Source organism: Grammomys surdaster, unplaced genomic scaffold, assembly GCF_004785775.1.
Source record: "Grammomys surdaster isolate TR1022 unplaced genomic scaffold, NIH_TR_1.0 166, whole genome shotgun sequence".
Classification (NCBI taxonomy): domain Eukaryota; kingdom Metazoa; phylum Chordata; class Mammalia; order Rodentia; family Muridae; genus Grammomys; species Grammomys surdaster.
In genome coordinates this window covers 4,857,138-4,883,637 of record NW_021604614.1, presented here as the reverse complement: position 1 = coordinate 4,883,637, position 26,500 = coordinate 4,857,138, and the positions used below count along the sequence as shown (strand labels likewise).

Sequence of the window (26,500 nt, the reverse complement as noted above, 5' to 3'; positions counted from 1 at the left end):
TGTGTGTGTGTGTGTGTGTGTGTGTGTGTGTGTGTGTGTGTATAACACTCACGGTATTCAAAGCCTCCCCCAAACGTGCAAAGTTTGTTCCAATCCTTCTCTATTTTGTCTACTTTGAGACTCCTTTGCAATATGCTTATGTAAATAGTGCTCTTCACTGCTGTTCCCATCTCTCAAATCTTCGGCATAGATTGGAAAACTGACAGACCTAAGCAGACATCTTTAGAACACAAAACCAGGAAGACATAAACAAATATAACCAGATCAAAAACAAAGGCTTCTTCAATGCTCTTCAGTGAAATGAGAGAGATACAGTGGAAGAACTGAGAGACAAATACAAGCACTCGTGGATTTGCTCAAGAGTGGGTAGCTGCACACAAATATAGAATCCACGGTGCATGGATTACAGGATCTGTTTCAAGAAGAAGCAAAACATCTGGATTTTAACCTTAGTTTACTAAAATCTCTACTATAGGACAGGGCTGGGGTGGCAAACAGAAGGTTCTGGAGTGAGGAAGAATACTGAAGCAAGGGAGAATGTTTAAATAAACAGTTCTTCCTTGTTAAACTCCAAATGTAGGGGACCTTAGCCTTTCCAAACCCAAAATTTCATGAATTAATGACAAGAATTAGCTCATCTCTAGTGATTTCCACATTTCAAGGAGTTGTCAAAGGCAATTAATAAGAAACAAAATCAGTACGGGACTCAACCTGATACTGACTTGCCTTCTTTACAAACTTAGTGAGAGCCGTTCTAATATACAGACCATGAGCACAATGAAAACAGTATGTCTCAGGTGGGGAATGAAGGGGCAGTCACAGAAGCTGTAAATACATTATTGCCATTTAAAAGCAAGAAACTCACCGATGTGGAAATCAGTCCCTGAAACTGAGTGCTACACGTGATACTGTTGGAATGACACTGGAAACAGCCCGGTTTTGATGAGGGCTTGGCAAGCCCACTAAGGATTTTGCAGGGTGATAACAGACCAATGTGGTATTGGAAACACATTCTGCAGAGGGGCATTTTTATCATAGCTGAGAGCGGAACAGACATCTGGTGCTCATCTTCTCCGTGTACGCTAAGAACATGACAGCTCTTGAGATAAGCAAAGTAAGTTGATTTTACCAAAGCAACTTTAACAAAATGAGTAAGTTTTAAAAGGTGACCAAAGTTGTCCCAGCATAAAAAAAAAAAAATTAAAAAAGCACTTCCAAATCCTAATCAAGGATTCGTTAGTTATCAAATGTATCATTGGATAACATAAGAATTCTAAGAATTAAGGAACTAAAAAGCAAAACAAAATGTCAACTCATGAAATGGCATTCTTCTTTCAGGATGATCACACTGACAATACAAACGACAATAGAATGTTCAGACTGCAACTGAACGTGTCGTGTCGAAGGTGGTGGCGTTGGCTTTATTTCTGAGAAGGAGGCAGGGTGAGGATAGAGAGCATGGAGAATAGGCACCACAGCCTGCAGATCTTACTTCCAGCATCGCAACCCACACCCCGCCTGGTGTGAAGAGATGGCAGATGGGACCACGTCTGTTCTTTCAACTGCTGAAGCAAGACACTGAGCGCATCCTGCTCCTTCTGTAAGCATGAATATTCAGGCCCACTGCGCAGAACCGCCATCAGTGTGCTAACTGTTTGATACAAGGCCAGGGCCATCCTTACCATTCTCCTTGGATTATAGATCAAGACCAATCTCCTTGGATTATAGTGGGGCCAGAAGAGGGTGTCTTTTGGCCCAAACTCAGAAAAGACTCGATATTCACTGAAACGATGTTGATTTTCATAATTCTACCAGAAATGCAGTCAGGAAACTGAGTCACAAGAAGACTGATTAGCAATGTTAAAAGGACAGAGTTAAAAGCAGCTGACCTGAATTGGTATTTATTGACCATGTTTTGTGACATGTGTTCTATCTTGGGTATTATAGTATCAAATGTGACTTCAGAACACAATCCACATTTCTCTAAGTACTACAATACACAATGCTATGCTATCTTGTGTAAATAATGCTGGTTTGTAATTCTTCCTCATTTATATCTTGGGAAGGAATACTGAACCCACAAAGGATAATTTTGTTATAAAAATTTAATGAAGCAACCATTTCTCTGTCATTGAATGAAAGATAGTGTAATAATCCCAGAAATTATATTTCCTCAATCCCTTGCCCTCCCCTGAGAACACAGTGAAAGGACCAGAAAGCATATAATGCATCTGCATTTGCCAAACTGTGGAATGTGGTGATTGCTGGCTTAAAAGCTAGATACAGCTACCAACCGAGAACAAGGGAAACACTATTGAATGCCGCCTCGCGTCACAATGAAATAACAGAAACAGCAAAGCAAGTCGCTGTGCACACAGAAGCTCTTCCGAGTGCTCCGAAGAAGTCAAATAGCTCCATATGTGATCTGACTTCCGGCAATTATGGAATTGGGCTGGCAAGCGTAATCATGTTTCCCCATGTCTCCTAAACATACTAAGTGCCCCACCGAGGCAGATGCCTCCTGATCCTTAAGGCCCAACAGGTTAAACCCTTTAGAAATAAGACAATCCTCAATGAAAGGGCAGAAATCAGTGAGCTCGTTAGGAGCAAGAGGGATTCCTTGGGTGTCATTTTTTCACACGGTAATGAGGATTTGTTATAGGAGCGGGCTGATGGTGAGAGGAGGCGCGCAGGCGGAAGTGGAGATGGACTTACGAAGTAGCCTGTCCCCAAGCTGGAAGGAGCTGAACTCTGCAAAGGAAGCACAGAGACAGAGTGGAAAAGTCAGTGGCCATTTTTAACATGTTCCCATCCCCAGAGCTCATTACCAGCCCTTTGTGAGTTTTTCATCACACATCATAAGCCCAAGGATGAGACCCCTTGTCATCTGCTGCTGATACACAGACTTGTGTTGCTTGATTTTCCTCTTTATATCTCTCAGCGACTCAGAGATGCTAACGTGCTATTTACTAGATTGTGAGCTTCTGCGGTGGACGTAATTGCCAATTTATTTGACAGGCAGCTGGGTAATGAATTAATGATGGCATTTCGCCCTGCACTGAGACTAAACAGGCACGTGGCAGCCTGCCTCCCCGACTTCCTGACATTCAAGGCCTGGGTCTCAAGCTATTTGGTTTTGTGGCCGCAGAGAGGCAGGCAAGAGGAAAAAAGCCCAGACTGACTTGAAAATAGAAAGCCCAGTGGGTTTGGATGACTTTTTGGTATATGACCTACTTGCCAGTTTGTTCCCCGAAGGCTTTGGTTAGCACACACTTGGCACTGTGCAAAAATTAGACATTTTGTAAACATAATTAGTTGACTAAAATGCAAAGAATCCGTGGGCAGAGGGAAGCAGATTTTCTCTCAATAATATCAATTCAGATTGCCATAGCTCTCACACAGCGAACCAACTGAAAATCAATAATTCTGAACTGAACTCAGAGTATCAAGTACTGAGGAAAAAAAAGCCAAAGTATGAATACAAAATTCATTGGAATTTCTTTTTATTACCATCCATACACACACACACACACACATACACACACACACACACACACATACACACACACACACACACACAATGCGTATCTACATTAGTTTATGTGTACTATGTGTGTACATGTGCACTAAGGGGGCCAAAGGGTATTGGATCCTCAATTGTGAGCTTCCTGAAAAGAATGCTGGAAACCAAATTTGGGGGGAGGGTAAGTACTCTTAACCAATGAGCCATCTTTGCAGTCTCTACCTCCCCCGATTTGATGGCAGGTTCTCATGGAGTCTAAAATCTAGAGGAATGCACCACTACACCCATTATGTAATGTTAGTGAGAGAATAAAGGGCTTCCTGAATGCTAGCAACCACTCGACCACTGAAAGTATTTGCCCAGCTCTCTACCCAGTTTTTGGACAAGGTCTCTGTAGTCTAGGCTAGCCTCCGACTCCCTGTGTAGCTGAGGACAACCTTGATCTTGTTGAATCTTCCTCCTGAGTGTTGGGAAAACAGAAGTATACCACTGCACCTGGTTTATACAATGCCAGGGCCTCAGGCATGCAAGCACCACACCAATGAAGCCACAGACTGGGGCCTGGGACTTGTTTGTTTGTTTGTTTGTTTACATGCTTTCTCTAAAACCTGGCCTAAGAATTTGTTTAACTTTTGTTGTCCTCTTTATGTGTGAGGGAGGCACCAAATAACCCAGAAATGAAAATAACCCCATGCAGAGTTGGTCTTTAATTTCTAGCTCAGCAGCTTTGTAGTAGGGCTGCCCACACCTCCACAGAGAAGCCTGAATGCCACCCCAACTCAAGAGTTATTAATGTTAGCTGTTCCACTTACACAGCCAAGCTCCTGTTCTTTAAACAACAGGCAGAAGGGGAACACGTGCCGATTCATCATGTCTTGCATACAAGATGCACTGCCGAAATGCAGGTTGAAGTGATGTATAAACACGTGGATTATTTGAGGGGGAAGATGCGAAGGAGAATTTGACATCTTTGTAACCACAACAGATATGATTTCTGTTGACTGTGAACTGAGAAGGTGTATGAGTTACTCTTCCTATTACTGTGACCAACCACCTGACAAAAATTAGCTTAAAGAAGGGAGGATTTATTTCAGACTTCTGTTTGAGGATAAAGTTTATCATAGTGAGGACTTCATGTAAAAAGGCCCTAATCACACTGAGTCAGCAGTCAGAAAATAGAGATTACACGGGGAGTAGAGGCAACCTATCAAACAGCAAGGCCTAGTGTTAGTCTCTTCCTCTTGAGCAAGGATCTACCTCCTAAAGGTTTCACAATTGCCTACAACTGCACTACAAGCCTTAGAGCACTTGTTAAAACACATGGGTCTGAGGGAGGACATTTCACAATCAAACCTAGGAGAAGAGTATACCACATTCTGATCGTCTCCACATCAAACAAAAATAGCATGCTTCACAGCATTCCTGCAGGAAAATTTCCTCATCTTACTGCTTCCTACAGGCTGAGAGGGATAAAGAACGATGAAAATTATGTTGGGTATGTGATCCATGTTTGTAATAAACCTTGCTAAAAGGCTAAATAGCTCTCTGTGGACTGGAATTCAGTTCCAATCTCCCAAATCAGGTGGTTCGAAACCACCTGTAACTCAAGCTCCAGTGGATACAATACCCTTTCTGGTCTTCCTGGGTACCTAGATACCTATCACTCACACACACACACACACACACACACACACACACACCACAAAATAACCAATAAACAACAAAAAGCCATCTGTGTTCTTGATTCTATAAGCAGGAGCTCGAGAGAGAGTTCAATCCACCCACGGTAGTCATGGAGACTGCTTATATCAGTGGCTGGCCATGTGGCAACGTCACCTATTTTCTGCACCCCCAGCCCTTGTTACAGCAGGCAAAGGTGGAAGACAGGTTAGCTTTCAACCAGCCTGGAGACCTGCCTCTAGGAAACAAACTCATTTTAGGATGAATGACAGAGAAGCAGGGGGATTTGTTGATTTCATTCATTCCACTTGCTGAAAATGTTTCAACCCAGAAGAAGGATCACTCCAAACCAAGCTTCCCACCTCCTCCGTGCCTATCATCGTATTGTATACCAAAGCAAATTACATCCTTGAGGTCTAAGCAAGCTCTGATATGCTCATTTTGCATATATATTGTGTATTACTTGGGGAGCGGGTGAAAGGAGGGCTTTGTTGTGCATGTTTGCTCTGGCCATTGTTTATGCAGGTCTGACTGAATGAAGGAACAGTGGGTATCATTTCAATTTCTGATGTCAACATCAAATTACTTATTTAATTTCATGCCTGGTGAAGCATTGTATAGCTACACGCGGAATCATTTCAGTTCATTTGTTATGCTGTGCTTTCGCAGCGATTGGCTTGCCTTCCAACTGACAGCTTTAATTACGACATGAATTTGATTGCACTGCTGAGGAATTAACATAATGCAACAAAGCATTTAAGCACCCTGCCTTATCACCCAACTTCCGCACACATGGGTACACACACACACACACACTGCTAGACACAGGAAACAAGAGATGCTAGAACCTCTTGTACATTAAAGGCATGCTGGAATCTACCTCACTCTGTAGAAGGCACACATGCAGAAACCTAGCATCAGAGGCTATCTACAATTGACATTACACTGAGCAAACCATTTCAATAATATTTCATCATTTGTTTATTCATTTTTAAATTTATGAATAACAGGGCTTCGTGTATCCCAAGTTGACCTGGAAATTGTTGGTGTAGCTGATTACCTTAAAAATTCTTAAATTTGCCGGGCAGTGGTAACCTATGCCTTTAATCCCAGCACTTGGGAGGCAGAGGCAGGTGGATTTCTGAGTTCCAAGTCAGCCTGATCTACAGAGTGATTTCCAGGACAGTCAGGGCTACAGAGAAAAACCCTGTCTTGTACCCCCCCCCCCAAAAAAAAAAACCAAACTTAAATTCTCTCTACATATGGAGAGGTATTCAATGTCAATAGAGGGCAGAAAAAGGCATCAAATTTATTGCAGCTAGAGTTATAGGTGGTTGTGAGCTACCCAAAGTAGGTGCTGGGAACATACTTGGGTGCTCTGCAAGAATACCAAGTGCTCTTAATCTCTGAGACATCTCAAAGGCTCCTAGAACTTCTTATTTGAGTATGTATGTGTGTGTGTGTGTGTGTGTGCGTGCGTGTACGTGTGCATGTGTGTGTGTACATCAGAAGTTTACATGATGTGTGCACTGGAGAACCAAACCCAGGTCCCCAGTCTTACATGACAAACAATTTATGATCTTAGCCAGTTTTCAACCCATAATAAGTTTAATTAGTGCTAGAAATAGAACCTAGGGCTTTGCACATACCAGATCGATTCTACCAAGTGAGCTAAATTATTAGCCCTCTTTCTCTTTTTATATGTATTTTAAGATTTGTTTATTTCAGTTTATATGTATGCATGTTTTACCTACACACACACACACACACACACACACACACACCCCATGTCTGGTGCCCTCAGAGATCAGAAGAGGCCATTAGATGCTCTGGAACAAGAGTCGCAGAAAGCTCTAAGCCAGCATGTGGGTGCTATAAACTGAACCTAGGTCCTCTGTGCTCTTAACCATTGAGCCATATTTTTGTTGCTTCCACCCCTAATCTCTCCTTTTTTAAGGAATCCAAGTGTTCTTAACCATTGAGGCATCTCAAAGCCCCCTAGAACTTCTTTACCTTATTTGAGTATGTACAGTCTTGTGTGTGTGTGTGTATACTTTTTTATGGGGTGAGGTTCCTGGGACTAAATAATTGTGTTTCTAGACCTGGTAGAAAACTTTGAGAGAACAACAATATCAACAACACCCCTTCTACCAAATATATAGGGAGTTAACTTTCCCTCCCTCCTTTTTCCTCCACTGCTGCATTTTTCATCACATGACAGCCCCTTTCCATTGCCGCTGAAACATATGAACAAATGCAATGCCTAGTAAACAGCCTTCTCTTTGTCCAGTGCTATATTCCCAAAGTTCTGGCTGTAGTCATAGAAAAACAGGAATCAGTTGGCAGCATTACTCTCCCAGAAAAGAAGATGATTCTGTGTTACAGAATCTGTAACTTGCTGGGTCTATGTAGAGGCAGAGGCCTGTACTACCAGCACTTAGGAGACTGAGGCAGGTGGATCTCTGTGTTCTAAGACAGCTAAGGACACCTAAAGAGACTCGGTCTCAAAAACCAAACCAAAACAAAATATTCTATGACTCGAAATGTTTGAAATTCCTGATTATGGAGGGCTAGAATGTTACAGACCAGCTTCAAATTATAATGGGATATTTTTAGTTCCTTGGAAAGCTACTCCCTGTCAGTCTCTCTGTATGACCTAGCATCACTGCATCCTCATGACTGTGAGTACCTCCCAAGTGTATCCTCAGCAAACTGTAACCTTCTCGCAATCAAAAAGCTAAGAACATCATCACTGACTCCTCTGTTTCTCTCACACTTACTGTAACCTGTGATTCACAAGAATACATTCAGAAGGTGACTTCTTTCATGGTTAAATTCTTTAACTATAAAAACTTCAACCAACTGTTATCATGTTGGAACACGGTGTTCACAGTGTTCTGACTCTGTCTTCCTAGGACATGGTCACTCATGTTTGACTCACGAATAAATACTCTCCCATTCCCTTTGAGGTAAGAGCTGTGTCTTTCTCCATCAACTATAGCAAACCTGTGTGAAGCTCTGCCTTCTTGCTATTCCGAAGGACCAGGAAAACATCTTGGCTATCTATGGTCATTTTCAGTTCCAACATAAATCTTAGCTGAAATTATTTGAAAATTTGAATTATTTTCCAAGTCAGAAATTACATAAATACCTCTCAAACCTCCAAGCCACAGAAAACAATTCTACTACAAAAAATGTTAGGAAATGTGTTCCCACAGCTTGAAATGTGCCAAAATAATAGGAGGCTCTCTGCCTTATCATGTTGTAGGAAATCAGAAAGAAACCAAGACTTAGAACAGGGCACATGTGCCAATACCCAATCCAATAGTTCAACTGAAACATTCAGTGATGTTAATTTTACCTTTCTATATTGCCCCAGGCAATAAAATTTTTATGCTGATTTATTTGCTTACATGTGTGTATCTGTTTCTGTGGAGCCATCGACAGGCCACAGCTTTCTTGTGAGACAACTTTCAGGAGTTGTTTTTTTTCCTTCTATAATATGGGTTCTGGGAACTGAACTCTGCTAAACTCACTTTTGTTTGTTTGTTTCCTTGTTTTGTTTTTTTGGTCTGAAGACTCAAGACTTACTCTTGTCGGAATTAGATAGCAAAAGTGTCCGAGATGTCAGGAAAAAAAAACTAACATCAGCTCAGATTTGAAGAACTGTGTCAAGTACTGTTACTAAAAAGGATAAAAGAGGTTCCAATATTTGAGGCAAGCCTGGGCTACACTGTGTTAAGGTTATTATATAAAACTATTCACCGTGCAAAGCCATAACTACTTCGCAAATTTAGCTCTATTCCAACAGCAAGTAACAAACACAGCTGGAATTGTTGAGTATCTTCCATAGAAGGATGCTCAAAGAGAGGCATGGGACCCTCTATCACCAGGGTATTCAGGTACTTCTATCCATCAGTTGTGTGTAGCTCTGCCCTAAGTGTCTATGGCCTCAGCGAAGTACATTAGCTGAGAAAGACTAGGGAAACGAGTTCCACCTATGTAGCCTTGGAGTAGCCAGCATCCATGCTGGGTATGGACCATCTAGGATGGCTATTTGATGTCCATCGATGTTTTCCCCATAACTACTCATTCACTGGTCTGTAAGCAAGGCCAATAAATTCCTTAGTTCCCCAGAGAGAACTTGGGTGGAATTATACTTTGGTTTGTAGCTGGGACCTTAGGAGGAGAGACAGAATTGTCTTGTTGTTTTGTTTTCATTTTTGTCTTCCATAGAAAAGAAATTTTAACAACAGGGGTAGTGGCCTATGCCTATGATAGTAGCACTTGAGACGCATAGGTAGGTAGATCAATTGTTTAAGGCTAGTTTGGTCTACATACTGAGTTCTAGGCCAACCAAGTGAACATAGTAAGGCACTGTCTCAAGATAAATACATACATGCATGCATACATACATACATACATACATACATACAAACTGGGAAAAGGAAGGAGAAAAAAGAAGAGTCCTCCCTCATTTAAAAAAAAACAGCTGTGTATTTATATCGATAGGATGAAATGACAGATTTAAATTTCTCTTTCCTTTAAAGAAGGATCAGGTTTCCTTCATTTCAAAACCATGTGTGTGACTCAGCTCGTAAGAGTGCTACCCTAGCATTCAAGAAGCTCTGGGGTCTATTCTCAGTAAATAAGTTACAGGAATCTAACCTGGGCTACATAAGACACTCTCAAAACAAACCAAAACCAAAACAAACAATACTCTCTCCAGACCGAAATAATCTTTGCAATAGTATCTAATATATCCATGTTTAGGAAAAAAGATGTCCACTCACTAAATGAAAAGAGCTTTGCTCTTTACGTCTCTGAAATTCACCGATTCATTCACATTTCCAATGAAGTGAATAAAAGAAGAAATTGGGGTGAGGATAGTAAGGTAGAGGAGGAGGAGCGTCTTGTCATCCTGCTGGGTAGAGGAGGGTGGGAGCATGCTGTCTGCCATCAGATCACTACCTCAGCTCTGTCTGCAAATTATCTTATTATACTATTACTCTGAGAAGCACATTCTCCTTCGGCCTCCTCAGCCATGCTTTCTGCCACGGTCTCGAGCCACCACAAGCCATGAGACAGTAATGGGATACACAGTTGAAGGACAATTTCCAGGAGGGTGGAAGCTGCCCTTAAGAGTATACCTTCATTAAATACTTATTCGGGTCTTCTCTCTGCTTCCAGCCTGTCTTTTCCTACATCACTGTCACTAAGCAGTCTTCAAAGCTGCTCATTAAACTCATGAAGTTAACATTTCTGTTCTAACAGCTTACCAACACAACAGGGGATTTCAACATTGATTATCCAGACTGGCTTTAGCTCCGCAGCTACTTTGACAATGCAACAAAATTGATTATCCATCAGTGGTGGTTTAAATGAGAAATATCCCCCACAGGCCCTGGTACCTCAGGTGGTGGTGCTGTTTAGGGAGGTTTCGGAGGTATGGCTTTGTTAGAGAAGCATGTCACAGGCCTTGGTCCTTGAGGGCCTCGTCCTACTTCCAGTTACTGAGCTATGAGACCCATTCCTACTGCCATGCCTCCCTGGCACGATGGACTTCTATCCCTATGGAGTTGTAAGTCCAGAATAAGCCCTTCCTTCTATAAACTGCCTTGGTCATGGTGTTTTATCACAACAACTGAAAATAACTAACGCACCATCTAAAATAGATTTGTTCCATCTACTACAGATCCGCAGAGAGGTTAACACTACTATTCAAGCTTTCCAAATACAGCATGGATATGTGGAGTTCACGCTGGTAACCATGTATTACCTATGAGCTTCTTTAACCTGAATTTTTTTTTTCTTTTTATATATGGCATCCTGCCTGCCAACCTTAATGCTATGATATTGTCGCCTAAGAGTGAACAATGACCATAGCCAGGAAACACATAGACATCTGAGTTTCATGGGAGGAGCACAAAGAAAGTTCACTCATAGATTTTTCTACACTTTTCTTTTAAATTATTTTATTATTTTTTTTAATTATGGGCATATGTGGGTATATGAAGTACACGAGTTCAGGTGCCTGAAGAGTTGGCAATTCAGGTACCTCTGAGCCATCAGGCATGAGTGCTTGGGGCGTCCTCTGGAAGAACAGAAAGGGCTCTTCCCTGTCAAGCTCTCTCTAGCCTCCGTTTTTTGTTGTTTTATTTTAATGACAATGAAATCAAGGTGAGGTCCACAGTTAAAGAAGAATAAATACTTAGGAGATAAGATACAAAACGACCAAGACATAGAAAATACTCTTACCAGGCAAAGTCCACGAAAAGTGCCACAGCTAGAGCTGGGCATGCAGCTCAGCTGACAGAGCTTTTACCTAGCTAAGTTCCATGCCAAGTACTGCATGAAAAAATCATGGTGGTGCATGGTGATCAGGAACTGGAGGTGGGAGAGCCAGAAGTTCAAGGTCATCCTTCAACTAGCCTGGACTACTCTGTCTCAAAACCTACAAATGGAGTAACAACTTGAACAAAGCTGCATGACTCACGATAAAACCTGCAGTCCCCCTGTTCTCCTTCCTCTTCACAATCTCACCCAAACACCCTTATTCTCAGGGGTTTTTCCTGACTCTATTCGCTCCCATCTTAATATAAAAAGTAAAGACCATTCCAAGGTCCAGATTTTAACTGCTGATATCCAGGACCACACTATTTTGCTTGTAAAGCTTGTCCGTTTTCATTGAACTTCAATTACTCCTAAACATTTGTTTCCAGAACTAAAATAAGCCAGTCCTCTCCAGTCTTATCTCCCCATCACATACCCCAAACACACAGCAACACCAACTGTGGACTAGCCATCAAACACGTGGCACAGCTCTGCAAGCTGTAACAAAGGATCTCCAAGCTCAAGATCGAAACTCTGAAACTCTTCTTAGAGCCCCTGCCATGCTGTTATCTACCTGTCTGTAATGTAATTAATAATTTTCTTAACCACAAAACAACAAGCCCTGTGTCCCCCTTGAGCCAAAACCCTAAAAGCTTTAAGCAGTTATTTTCACATCTTAAAATGAGTTTTAGATAACAAGCAATCATAAGTTGAAAAGTATCTACTGCTGTTCTCATATTCAATACTCATCCCAGACTTCAGAATGGGACTTGAGATGATTCATGTCTATGTCACCTGACCAGGCCATGAATGGGGGCAGCCCAGATATTTGATCAAACATTATTACGCTGCCTAGACGAGTTTGGGATTTAGATCTATAGAACATTCAGAAAAGCAGACAGCCTATCCTAAGGTAGACGGACTGCATTCAGTCTCAGGACTACAGGAAATGTAGCCCTGACCCTCCCTCAGGAAGAAAGCAATTCCTCCTGAATACTTTCTAGCCAAGGTATCACTTTCAACTGATTACACAAGTAAGGAAACTTTCTGAGTTTGACACATGCTAACCTTCCAAGGGCCCTGGTCACCAGCTGTAGATCTTGAGGCTTCTCTATTTATGTCTAATGAGTAAACTCATTCTGGATGAGGAAAAAAATGTTTGCTGGTACTGTTCTTGTTGCATCTGAGTCTCTGGGGAAATGCACATTGATACAATGATCCTATCTGAATACAAGATCTCTGTGCTATTTTGAACAGATGCCTGTGATCTGTTATCCCCAGCTTTGTTCCACAGACTTAAATTTTCAAGTTCAATCCCCAAGTTTTGACAACTTTCTCAATTATAAAATTTTGTATAAATCAGAAGCAATACTTCCCCCTTGAATAACTCATGAATATTTATATATTCAATTATTTCCCTTAACTTTTTCCTTCGTGACTAATCTAAACGGGTTATGATGTCTCCTTGATGAAGACAATCTCAAAGTCTTGTGGCCAATTACACACTCCTTGGCAACATGGTTTGGGAATACTTAATATATAAAACCCAAGCCCACTGAGTTAAGCTTTGTCCATGAGTCACATCTTGGGACTGTTTCACAAATAAGTTTGTTTGGGTGATTTTTTTTCTTATTCTTTTATGCCTGCTGAATTTAAAATGGCAAAGCTAGAGCAATAGGATGTCTTGATTAGAATCACTTGAGACTAAGCTTCCACTGTCTAAGTATCTACAAATACCACCATATGAGTGTAAACGACTGGAGGGAATTTTTATCTCAGTTGAAAACTCTGTAGTGAGTATTGCTGAGTAATAGGGACCAAATATATTCCACAAACTAATGATACTGAAAAGAAAAAGAACAATATGTAAAGAGCAGTTTTTAAACGGGGTGCTATCAGGTAACAGGTATGTAGACTGATATTATCTGAGAGAAGAAAAGTGCAATTCCACTAAAGTCTAAAAGTGTGGCTCAGTAGGGAGAAAGTCGGCCTATTATGAATCAAGTTCTGACATCTAGAAAACAAAGCATAAACCAGGCATGAAGGAACACAACTGGTATCCCAGAACTGGAGAAGCAGAAGAAGGAAGATAAAAGAGTTCAAGGTCATCCTTGCCTAGCCAGCACTACAAAGAACAATCCTCCCAGATAGTGCCAGAGAAGTTTGTGTATGCACTACTGGGTGGCCCAGTTGGAGTCCACGAGGGTGCTAGAGTTGAGAAGATAAGAGTTAAGAATTGGAAAAAACAAGATGCTTAGAATTCATAAATCTGAAGATGAAGAGGAGAAAGGTTCACAGGAATAGTAAGTTGTCAGATGTGGTCAACCTTTTGACAATACACTGGAAGTTCATGTTCACAGGTTGGGTACAGCAGTGTGGAGTCTCCCTATGACCTTCACATAAGAACATATGTGGAGAATAATACTCTAGGTGAGATAAACAACCTCCAGGAAGAACCAGGAATGTCTTCCCAACACAGCCAGGTAGGAAATCCTTCCGATTCCCATCAACTCAAAGGAAAATCCTTTCACTAGAACAAGACATAGACAGCACTTTCCCTCTGAAGAGAATTACCTGTAGACTCAGGTTCTTCTGATGCCACAAAGAAAGCACAGAAGGAAACCTCAAAAAGACAAAACTATTTTAAAGTTACAACACTGGTGAGAATAAGGAATATCTATAGAAATAACAGAAAATATGCAACATCTTCAAGAAATAATGTATGCTACTGCACATTCAACTAAAATGATTGTCATGATTGGAGTGGCAGCTCAGTGTGTAGAAATGATTACTACACTTGCAAGACGACCCAAGTTCACTCAGTTTCTAGCATCCACTTTAGATGGCTCATTACTACTCTTCATTCCAGTTCCGGGGGCTCTGCGACCTTCTTCTGGACCCTGCAGGTCACATATCATACACACACACACACACACACACACACACACACACGTTTTTTCCACCCACATGCATGCAAAGAAGCAGAAAAGCATGACCATTCAAGAAAAAAAATACTAATGACAACATACACAATTAGCAAATGAAATATTAGAAGTTATATTTCTTATTCATTTGTAAAAAAAAAAAAAAAGCAACTCAGAAAAAGCAAAATACAGGATATTTTGAAAATCAAAGGCCAAAAACAGCACTACTGTTTTCTTTAAAAAGTGCATAGTAACTGGGCTGAAACACTGAGCCAGGTAAGCTCTCTAACACAGAACTACAGCCCTAGCTTTTATAGATTTTATTTTGACACAAAGTATTGCTAAATGCCCCAGGCTAGCCTTGAACTTGAAATCTTCCTGTCAGGGCTTCTAGAACTGCTGTGGTTACAGGTGCCTCTCAAATTGCCTCAGCTGGCCTTTGACTTTTTTTCCTGCATAAGCTCCTGTAGTAGCTAGGATTGTAGATATAAGCCACTTCATTCAGCTAGTCGTTTGTTTGCTTTTCATTCTTTAATGCTATTTAGTAATTAGCAAACAAAACACGATGACATCTGGTTCTGCTAAGCATCTACACAATATTAAGAAGAATCATGTTGTCAAGTTGGCTTGCAAATGAGATTGCTGTTTTGACCCAGAGTCTACATAGCTTAGGCTGGCCTTGAACTGATGATTCTCCTACCTCAATATCCCACGTCTTGATATGACAGGAATCTGTCACCTTTTCCATTTTTTTAAATTATATCCATTTTGTACTAAATATGTATCCTGGTTAGATTTTTTTTTCTCCTCACCTTGAAGCAACCCAGAATCATCTAGGAAGAAGAAACTTCAAATGAATGTCCACTAAGAAAATGTCTCCTAGGAAAACCCATGGGGGCACTTTTTCATCGTTAATACTTTATATAAGACGGCCAGCTAAGTGTAGTCAGGAGTACTCCTGGATAGATGATTCTGGGATATATATATATATGGAGGCTGGGCAAGCCATAGGAGAAAAAGCCAATAAGCAGCATTCTTCCGTGGCCTCTGCTTCAGTTCCTGCCTTCAGTTCCTGCTGTAAGTTTCCTTCCTGATGCTATACACACTTCAAGGCAAAATAAACCCTTTCTTTCCCAAGTTGATTATGGTCATGGTATTTTATCACAGCAACAGAAAGACAACATTACAACACCAATATATTTCTTGTGGCTGCCTGCATTCCTTTATATATGCAACACACATCTCTTCTATTCATTCTTTTATTGATGGACAAACAGGTTGTTTTACTGTTTGGCTTCTATAGAAACAAAGTCTCAGGATCCAATACAAATTTTCTCTTTTTATTTTCTTAAGTATATGTTGAAAAGCAGACTGACTTGGTCATAAGGTAATTCTACATTTTAACCTTCAGAGGAACCCCCGAACTGATTTCTTCAATGATCATATGATTTTATACTCCTGTCAGAAACATAAAAGTGTTTCAACTCCTCCATGAAATTGACATTTATTATTTATTTATTAGCGCGTTATTATAACAATCCTAGTAGGAGTAAATTGATTCTCATTTCAGTTTTTTTTAATTTACTTTTACTTTTAATTATGTATATGTCGGGAGGGGGTGGGTATATGTAGATGAGAACAGGGCCTTCTGAATCAAAGTGGCCTGAAGTGAAGGTGGTTGTGAATACGCCACATGGGTGTTGTAAACTGAACTCAGTCCTCGGCAACAGCAGGCTACTTTCACAGCCACTGAGCTCGACTTCAGGCCCCTCAGTTTGGTTCTGTCTAAGGACTAAGACTTTGAGACTATTCCCACACAGTTAGCAGTTCTGTGGAATCCTCTTTAGGAGCCACAGCTGTTCGAGATCCCAGCATTATCCTGAAATAGGCTGTCTTCTTACTGTTGAAATACTCTGCATACACTAGATAATAAACATCTATGAGTTATGTGATTCTGACGGACTTTCCCTACATATTGTCATTTCCATTTCACGATCAATTCTCTTGAGGTACAAAAGTCCAATTAACTCTTTGCCTCTTGCTGTTCATGCTTTTGGCATGATGCTTTTAATGACTCAGTGAGGAATCATATAGCTCATCAAGATTTATCTGTCGTCATCTGTGCATTTCATGGTTTTAACCTCCTGGGTTTGTTTTAACTGACCATTTTGAGGTCACTTTTGTGCAGAGCCTGAAATTTATTTCTACAAAAGTGAAAGCAGTTGAAAGGGCAAAAGAACCAAATCCTCAAGAAATCAGTGATGATGCAGAACTATCCTGGCTCACTCCTCTAAACCAGCCCAGTCTCAACCTGTGCATCCCTTTCATAGGGATCACATATCAGATGTCCTGCATATCACATACTTACATTACAAATCATAACAGTAGCAAAATAACAGTTACAAAGTAGTAACAAAAAATAATTTTATGGCTTGTGTCACCACAACATGAGGTGTTAAAGGGTCACAGCTACAGAAGGTGGAGAGCCACTGCTCTAAGCTGTAACTAAACCTTGGAATACTTCAAAAGTCAAAAAGACCTCACGCTAAATGGCTAAATGGATAACAAGGTGGGCATGGGAAGAAACTCCTGCCATAATCCCCAAATTTGGAGGGCTGAGGCAGGAGGATCAGTGGTAGAAGGACATCCTTGGCTAAGAACAAGTTTTTTGTCAGGCCAGAGTGAAAAATACGAGCACAATACTAAACAAAACAAGACAAAACCACCATATAATAAAATCTCAAAAGAGCTAAATAAACATTAGGTCTTTGAAATTGAGATCAGCACAGTACTAATGATTTTGTTATTGTATAATTATATCATAAAACTAACGAAACTCATCCAAAAAAACAAAAATAAAACCAAAACCAAACCAAACAAACAAAAACCAACCCCAAAACCTAGCATTTTCTAACACACAGAATTATATTCATAGATAAACACAACATTTTTTTTTATTAAATAACATATTAAGGAATGCTGTAAAAATAATAGCTTTGCTTAATCCCATTAATTCTAAAAATTCAAAGTTCCACATACCAAACAACAAATTTTCCTTGGAACTCGAACAAAAAACTTATGTCTGGGTGCTGTCTACTTTGTTTGATACAGAGAAATGTAACATTGTCATATAGTCACACCAAATTACAAGGTAAAACAATGTTGGAAATTGTCAGGGTGACATATTTAATTACATGAAACGGGGTGAAGTAATGTATTATCATACAAAATGGGTCAGAATAATGAAGAATAATCACCATTTGGAATCAGTCAGAGCAATTTGATAAGATGGGTCAGAATAAGAATGACCACCATAGGAGCATATACTTGAACATATATTTGATTGTATATATTCATATATATGTTTGAATATGCTTAGTCACTAATAAGTATAATTCTTTGAAGGGATTAGAAGGATTGGGAGGTATTGGTCTTATTTGAGGAAATGTGTCACTAGGGGTGGGATTTGAGCTTTCAATGGGCTACAGCAAGCCCAGTGCCTCTCTGTCACTCACTCTCACTGTCTCTCTGCTTGTGGATGAGGACATGGGTCTCAGCTCCTTCTTCAACACCATGTCTGCCTGGCCCCATGATAACTACGCCTCTAAATCCATATACAAGACCTTAATTAAATGATTCTTTTATAAGTGTTGCCTTTGGTCTTTATGTTTTTAACAGCAACAGAACATTGACCAAGCCAGCCTGAATAATGAACCATTATTTTACAAAATGTGAAGGGGTAATGCAGTATCATCAAACAGAATGATGTGAAGTGTGATGTAATGTAGCATCCTATGAAATAAGTCAGGACAATACAGTATTATATGGAATGGTCTGAGTAATGGAGTATAGTCATTTAGTATGATGCAGTTATCTGCAGTCTTTGTTTTAGTGGATGTTTCTTAGTAGAAACATTATATGGAACCATAAAATATGTTACATTCACACATACACACACCACACACACACGCACACACACACACACTTCTGAGCTTCTGCGATGGCTCAGGGGTTAAAAGTGCTTGCTTACACACCTGAGGACCTCAATGCTATTCCTGAGACCCATCTGGTAAAGGACAGAACCAATTCCACCAAGTTGTCCTTACACCTCCAGACATGAGCCATATCAAGTGCAACCTGATACATGGATGAGTACTTTCACATACAGGGTGTAATAAAAATTATGTATATGCATTATTCCCTGCTTAAAACATTTAACGCTGAAACTATAACTTCTCATTTTCCTTGCACAAAAATCAGTAGTATTTTCTTTGCAACACACAGAGGCCTTGTTCAGGACAATTACTGTTGCCTTAGGGTGAATGAGGAGAGAATTCAACTTGGTAAATAGTTGTTTCTACACTTAATAGTCACCATAGCTCTACAGCTTTGTAATGTTGGAGAATGGAAACTCGTGAAAACTTTTTTTCCAGATACTTTGCAAGTGTTGCTCACAGGGGCAAAGATGAGTCTGTCAGTAACGGTGCTAACTAACGAGATAAGTAACTAAAAGACAGGCATCTATAAAGCAGATCCAGGAGGACCAGAACAGTCCAAAGAAGGGTTGTTACTGCAGTAGCCTCAAACAACAGAAGCTCTGAGACCTACACTCCCCTTCCTTTGAAATGTAAGCATCTGCTTTGTCATTTCTGAGACTGAAAATCACCATGTGAAAAGGTGAAGGGATCTGGGCTTTGTTCTAAGTTCCATCTCTAGTGCTGGGAATCCAGGCTACTCAGAAGGTGATATCTACTTCCCCTTCCTAGAAGCCTCCACTTGGAAGTGCCTCTGCCTGACTAGTTTTCTAAGTAAGGACTCAAAAAAGATGGTTTTTTGATTTTATTTTTCCATATCCCCTTTTGGGTACTGGCCAAAGGTTAAGTGCACATTCCATTGAGCCCTGGGCCTTTTTGCTGAAGCCCCTCTCTCCTTTATCCATGTGACTGCTTACAAATGTCATGACTTTCTGTCTTCTCTTCCATTTCCCTCCTCCTGGCAGCATGATGGCCCATCTGGCAGGAATCAATACACCCTAATGAGACATGTGTGTTCCCCTCTTCGGCCATTAGACTATTGAAAGAATGGACCCCAAGAGACTAGAATTTCACTTCTGGGATTAGAAAAGCCTACACAGCCTTCAGGGCAGCAAGAGGAGGAACTTCTTCCTTGACAAGAGATTGACAAGTGACCTTGCAGGGGAGACCTGGAGCACAGGGGAGACTATACGGGGCTGGACTGCTTAATTATCCATATTTCTTTCCTTCTACCTAACCATACCTTCAAGGACTTGGAGATATTGCTGGATCCCTTTACTCCTCTTGTCAATGTGGCCACATTGAGTACATATTCTTATGATTTTTATTATTTATTTGGCTCTTTTTAATTGTCTTAACTGAGGATACGAGAGTGAACCTGGCTTGTTAGGGTACAGGCCTTGATCCCTAAGTCTGGCTACAGCAGCTGCAGAAACTTACATCTTGTCTCCTGTGTCGTTTTTCTCTTAAAAATCTAATAAAACTGTCCTTGAGATGTCTTTTTATTCCTGGCTAACTTCTTTTATTAAGAAAACTATGAACCCAAAAGGAACTTCAGTTTCCTTGGAAACACACAACTATTGGGGGGTAGCGAAAGAAATATGGTCTGCAGGTGCAGAGGGGGTGGGTCTAGCAAAGAACAGATACATCCAGGTCTTGCTGACATTTTTTTTTCTTTAATAAGGTTTCCAAATTAGAAACCTGTTAGGAAATTTATTAATAATTCCCTCTCTTGCCAAGTACCTGATTGGACAGACATCCCATCTTGAAAGAAGAGAACCAACAAAGTTGGATTGTTACCAGATTCCAAGGTGTAAATTACTAAGGGCCTTAGCATAGCACCATGATGTGATCTTACAGATACAGTACTGCCTGACTTCTGTTCAGATAAAAATATTACCAGTTCTACTGGTTTTATTTCTTTGGTATATTTATTTAGTCTGGGTGAGTAAGCTTCACATAGTAGAGCATAAATTTCAGGAGTTGGTTTTTCTCCTACCTTGCTGGTTCTGGGAATTAAACTCATGTCTTAACAGCAAGTGCTCTAACTACTGAGCCATTTCACTGGCCCCTTTCCTGTTTTCTGCATACATTCTCAGTTGTAGGACTATGTATGAGTGTAGATATAGAAGCCGACGTTGACAGTAGGTGTCTTCCTCAATTGCTTGCTTCTTCATTTATTTTTATTTTATGTGTATGAGTCTTTCACCTCCATATAGACGCAAGAATTCCCTGGAACTGTAGTTTCAGATGATAATGTGAACTGTCATGTGGGTGCCAGGAGTCAACACACGACCTCTGAAAAAGCAGTCAGTGATCTTAACCGCTGAGTCATCTCTCCGACTCTCAATCTCTATTCATTGAGGTGAAGCTTCTCACTAACCCAAGCTGGCTGCTGTGACTACTTTATTCAGCCGTCTTCTTGTAGGGATTTATTATGTGTACCTCAGAAGGCCTGAGGTTACAGGTAGGATCCTAAAATTTACTTGGGTCCTGGGAATCTGAACTCTGGCTTCAGGCTTTTACAAGTATACCCACTTCTCCATCACTGAAATAACATGATTTTTAAAAAGACATTTTAGGTCAGCCTATATTTTGCGATGACAGAAAGACACACAAAAACATATACCAAGAAAGCATGCCCAACATGGCTACTGCAGTTCAGCCATAGGAAGGGAAGACACGAGCTTTGCAGGACAAGGGCTTCATTGTGGTCCGGGAGTTGTTTGATGCATTTGAAACTTACATCACTGAGCCTCTCCCGAGAGCTGCTCCGCTGGAAACCCTTGGATTCTCCGCTAGCACTTTCGCTGTCACTGTCCCTGCAGCTGTTCTGTCCTGGCTTGAGCTGAAGGTAACAGAGAAAAGCAAAACAGGAGAAAGTCAGAGGGGTGCTCACACATACATTTATTGACTCATGCACTTTGAGCGCTGGGCAATGCCAATCAAACATTCTATTGAGTTGTAACTTATAAAAAGTCCTCTGTGTGTGTGTGTATGCATGTGTGTTTATGTATGCAAGTGTGTATGTGTGTAGGCATATATGCATGTGAGTGAATGTATGTGTATATGCATGATTATGTGGTATGTATGTGTGTATATGCATGTATGTTGTATGCATGTGTGTATGCATGTATGAGTGTGTATGTGTGTGCGTATGTATATTCACACACGAGTGCAGACCTGTGGAGGCCTGAAGAGGCACTGGAGCCCCTGCAGATGAAGTTGCAGGTGTTCGCTGGAAGTTCCCCTAATGTGAGTGCTGAGAACCAAACTCAGGTCTTCTACTAGAACAGTACAGACTCTTAACTACCTCTCCAGACCATGTTTGTTTCGCTGTTTTGACACCGGATATCAGGTAGGCCAGAATAACTGAAATTCACTATGTAACCGAGGGCGATTGGAACTTCTGGTCCTCCCATCATGACTCCCCTTGTTTAACATCGTATGTATTTATTTTTGTTATGGACACAGGGTTTCATGTGGCTGGATGACCTGGAACTCATTACGTATCTGAGCATGACTGTCACCTTCTGACCTTCCATCATCCTCCGACAACGTGAATTACAAGCATCAAGCATCGTCATACTTGGGCTATAAAGTGCTGGGGACTGAACACAAGGTTTCTTGCAAACCTTCTATCCAGTAAGTCATACTCCCCGTCTTGTGGCATGAGGGTCGAACAAGGCTTCAGACTTCGCATAGATTCATCGAACCCACAGAGACAATCCCCCAACCCCAGAACTGAGCATTCCTTCTTTCAACATCTCAATAAAGCCATTTTTAAAAAATTATTCCCATCTAAACCCCCTTTCAGGATATCTTCTGTAATAGAGCTCAAAACATAGTGCTAATTTTACATTCTATCTCCCTGAGCCCTTTAGGGTCTGAGTTTTCTCCTAAAATAATGTGAAATTTACTAATCCTAACCTAATGTAGATGGGGGCACTGTGAGTCTTTTCTTCCCAGTGTGTTACAGGTCAGAATAGTGTTTCCTCAAATGTCTGTCTTCTTCTTCTTTGTAAAGCAAGCATTTGGGGACTAGGATGTAGCTTAGTAGGACAGTGAACTATAACATTGCATAAATATTCCATTTGAGATGTCATCAAATGAGCTTCATTTCCAGCCCTATTAATTATCATACATTAGAAAACTTACTACATTTACTTATTTGCGTACACATACATTAGGGAGGGGTACACACACCCCAATGTATTTAGACAGAGAATGACTTGGGAGTCGGTTCTCTCCATCAACCATATGGTTCCCAGGAATGAAACACAAGTCTTCAGGCTTGGTGGAAACTGCCTTTATCAGCTGACTCCTCTCACCCACTATAAATCTCAAGTCCAAGAAAGCAGCACATGCTGTAATAGTCAACCCTACACGGAGAACATATATGCTGATCCCTAAGCAGCATCTTATAATTGACTGGCAATATAGTTCAATCATGGAATAATTGCACAAAACCCTGGGTCTGATCCTTTGTGTTGAGGGCCAGCGGCCACACTTCAGAAACCCTGCATGGTAACACACATACCTGTAATCCCAGTGCTGGGAAGTGAGGCAGGGCTATTGGTAGTTCAAGGTCATCCTTGCTACACAATGAGTTCAAGGTAAGCCTGGCATATATGAGGCCCTGTCTCAAAAACAAGACAAGATTTATTACTTAAATTCTCATAGTGGACAGGCAGAACCGCTTCCAATCAGGGATAAGAAACAGGAAACGATGAATCCAGAGTTAGGCCAAAACCTATGACCCAAACTCATAATTCTGTTGCTGACTGCTAACTGGTTATTACTCAGTGCCCAGTTAGAGTGCACCTAAAACACACAAGTCACCATTCGGCAGTGTCTTACCATTCCCTTTGTATTTTAATAAGTCTGGGGTGATGGCTGACCAACTCCCGAAATCTACATGGTAGAAAGAAAGAACCTATTCCTGTAAGCTTTACTCTAACCACCATGTGTACCCACACATACTCACAAATAAGCAAGTGTAATTTAAAATTAAATAAAACTCAAGGAATATTTCTAATATACAACTAGCTTACCAAAACCTGGGCATTACAAAGAGTCCCTTTTCCTCCCTTCTTCATGAAAGCGAAATGATTTTATAACAAGGCCCACAACAGACTTCAAAGGCTACGATGTCAATTATCTGACTAAATGTTGATCTGGGCTGAGGGCAGTACTCAAGGAGGAAGGCAAGGAATCAGCTTGCTTGCATTCCCAAGGCCCTGACGGCAAACACACTTAAGTGAATTCTGTTTGGAGAACTGTACATAAAATCCACCCCTCCCGTGCCACCCCTTTTTTCCTCCAAAGCCCAGCTCAAGTTTAAAGGAAACTTAGGATTTTAAGCTGTCAGGCAGCTCAACATTTCAAAGACACGGACTGACTACCCTAAGCGCTAAAGCTAAACCGCAAGATTTCAGCGAAGACGTGCTCATTCCTAATCCCACGAATGTATTTTCAAGCTGGTATTTTCAACAGCAACCAACGGATCATTTGGGGGCAGCATAAGTAGCTGAGAAGTTGTAATCCTTTGCCTGGAATTCCCAGCTATTACCTACAAGCAGGAGACATCACAAAGGCCAGGTGCGAGCTTAAACATTTAAAGACCTGAGAAAAATCAATCTGCTTGCATTGATTTGTCCCAACATCCACGGTGGCCACAGTAAGAACGCTCTTGCTGTAACACAGGCAGTGAGAAATCGCACTAGCAAGCTTTACGTTCTTATGATTGTGTTTACATGAAACTTTCTGTAACGCATTCTCTAATTTCACTGGAGGCAACTGAATTAGACCAAACTAAACAAAATGACAGAGTGGGTATCTGGCATGGGTGGTGGTAATTCTATCAACAGAATTATCTTTTATAAAACATAAGACGCCAAGTTTTCTTTTCATTAGATTTCACTGTGGAAAATATGTTCTCTGTATTCTGGAACTGTGATCTCAGGAGAGTGTCAACTGTTATTAATGGCTGGGATGGTTAATCTTGAGTGTCAACTTGAAGAAATTTAGAACTACCAACAAAAAAAGTTTCTAGGCCTGCCTGTGAGGGAATTTCTAGCCCTGGTTAATTGAGGAAGAAAGCCGCACCATGAATATAGGTACCACCTATTTTATACATGGAGTGAATAAAAAGGAGAAGGAGAGGGGGCTGGTGCGATAGCTCAGTTGGCAAAGTTCTTGCCAATACATGAGGACCTAAATTTGTGATCCAAGTGCCTAAGTAGAAAACCAGGCATGGGAAAATGCTCTTCTCATTACAGGGCTGGGGAAACAGAGGCAGGAGGATCACCAGGATCTGTGGACTAGCCAGTCTTGCCAAATCAGCAGGTTCTGGGTTCAGTAAGAAAAGGGGAGGCGGAGGGAACAAAGAGAAAGAAACTCTAGACACTGTTTTGGAGATGTGTTATTGGTTGCCCCAGAAACCATAGGTAGACCCAGGTGACCCTTAACCCCAAGTTATCCCTGATTGGTGAAAAAAGATACTGACAGCCAATACCTGGGCAGAAAAGACATAGGTGGGATTTAGGGTTCTGGGGATTGGGGTTAGAGGAGAACCAGGAGACAAAAAGGAGGTGGAGAGAGGAGAAAGATCCAATGTTTTCAGGAGTCAAGAAAGAATGGCCATGAGAGGTGGTTAACTGGAGTTAAGAGAAGTCCAGATGGAACATAGTAAGTAATAACTCAGGGTTATGGATAGAAAATAGATTTTAATAGCATAGAGGGTAGATACATGCCCAGCATTGGTCTTAATAAAGGCTTACTATAAATATAAAGGCTGTGTGTATCTTTTACCTGGGAACTTAATAATCAAAGGCAGAGTACAGACCCCGGATTGGGATTAAAGGTATTCTACAACAATGTGCCTACAAACATCTAAGGTCAATGATTTGGGCACTGCTATTCTCTCAGAAACTAAACATTATACAGCTGCTTCTACATGTCCAACACATACATGATTAAACATTTAAAGGAGTTCAATGTGCTTCCAATATTGAAAAGGTAGCAGGTAAATAAAACAAGGAGAGGGAAATGAGCCAACATCAATCTCTCTGTACAGTTGTAAACATAAACAAGAAGGAGTGAGGCAATCAGACCCTCTGACTGATTATGACATATTACAAGCAGGGAAGGCAGTAGTTCCACCACCCAGCAGGGATCACAGAAGAATAGGACAGAAAGCACACAACCGTCATAGCAAGTATGACATAGAAGCAGTTCTTACCTCAATGAGGATGAGGTATAATTCACTCTAGAGCCAAATATGAGTGACCACAGACTGTGAGCGCAGATTTAAGTCCCCACAAATTCCATGTTCTGACATGGTGACAGTTTGATGAGGACTTTAATATAACAGAACAAAAGGGTCATAACTCAAAACGCTTTCCAAATACATGGGTAGAAACTTCAGGTAGATGGATTAGAGGAAAGAAGTTCTCTCAGCTATAGGCCTCAAATGTCACATGAAAGGGTTCTCAGTCTGGATTGACAGGAACTAGAGACATGGTTATACATTCCAAAGGATTTATCTAATGCTCACAAATATGTCAGAGAGGACACAGATGCAGGGGAGAGCAGCAAATGGCCATTAAGGAGGTTACAGATGGCCAAGATAATGTGGATCTAATCTGGGTCCGGACTTGCAACATTGCAACCTCTCCACATCTCTGAAGTTCTAGTCAGTCACTTTCCTTCACACAACTCAACGCCAAACAAACAAACAAACAACAAAAACAAAGGAAGGAGGCTCACTTTGCACTTGATCTGAGGAAAGAATACTATATTGCTAAACTTAGAGATGATGATTGAGAATGGCTATTCTGCAATATTAAGGAGGTGATGTATATATTATATACATGAAATAATCCTATCTAGGACTGAACTGTTGAGGTTTCACCGTGAGGTTTCAATATCATCTTCAGACTTCAGTATTCAGCTTCAGTGTGTGTGTGTGTGTGTGTGTGTGTGTGTGTGTGTGTGTGTGTGTG

At 40.9% G+C, this 26,500-nt stretch overlaps 1 protein-coding gene across 3 annotated transcripts in view; it reads right to left on the bottom strand.

Annotated features, from left to right (window-relative positions):
* Auts2 (activator of transcription and developmental regulator AUTS2) overlaps positions 1–26,500 on the bottom strand; it is a 1,072,043-nt gene that overhangs the window by 584,004 nt on the left and 461,539 nt on the right. For all 3 annotated transcript variants that reach the window (XM_028766103.1, XM_028766102.1, XM_028766104.1), the window contains exons 3-4: positions 21,241–21,342; positions 2,716–2,751 (exon numbers count right to left, since the gene is read on the bottom strand). In XM_028766103.1, the coding sequence (XP_028621936.1) occupies positions 2,716–2,751; positions 21,241–21,342 (138 nt within the window). The remainder of the gene's footprint in view (positions 1–2,715; positions 2,752–21,240; positions 21,343–26,500) is intronic.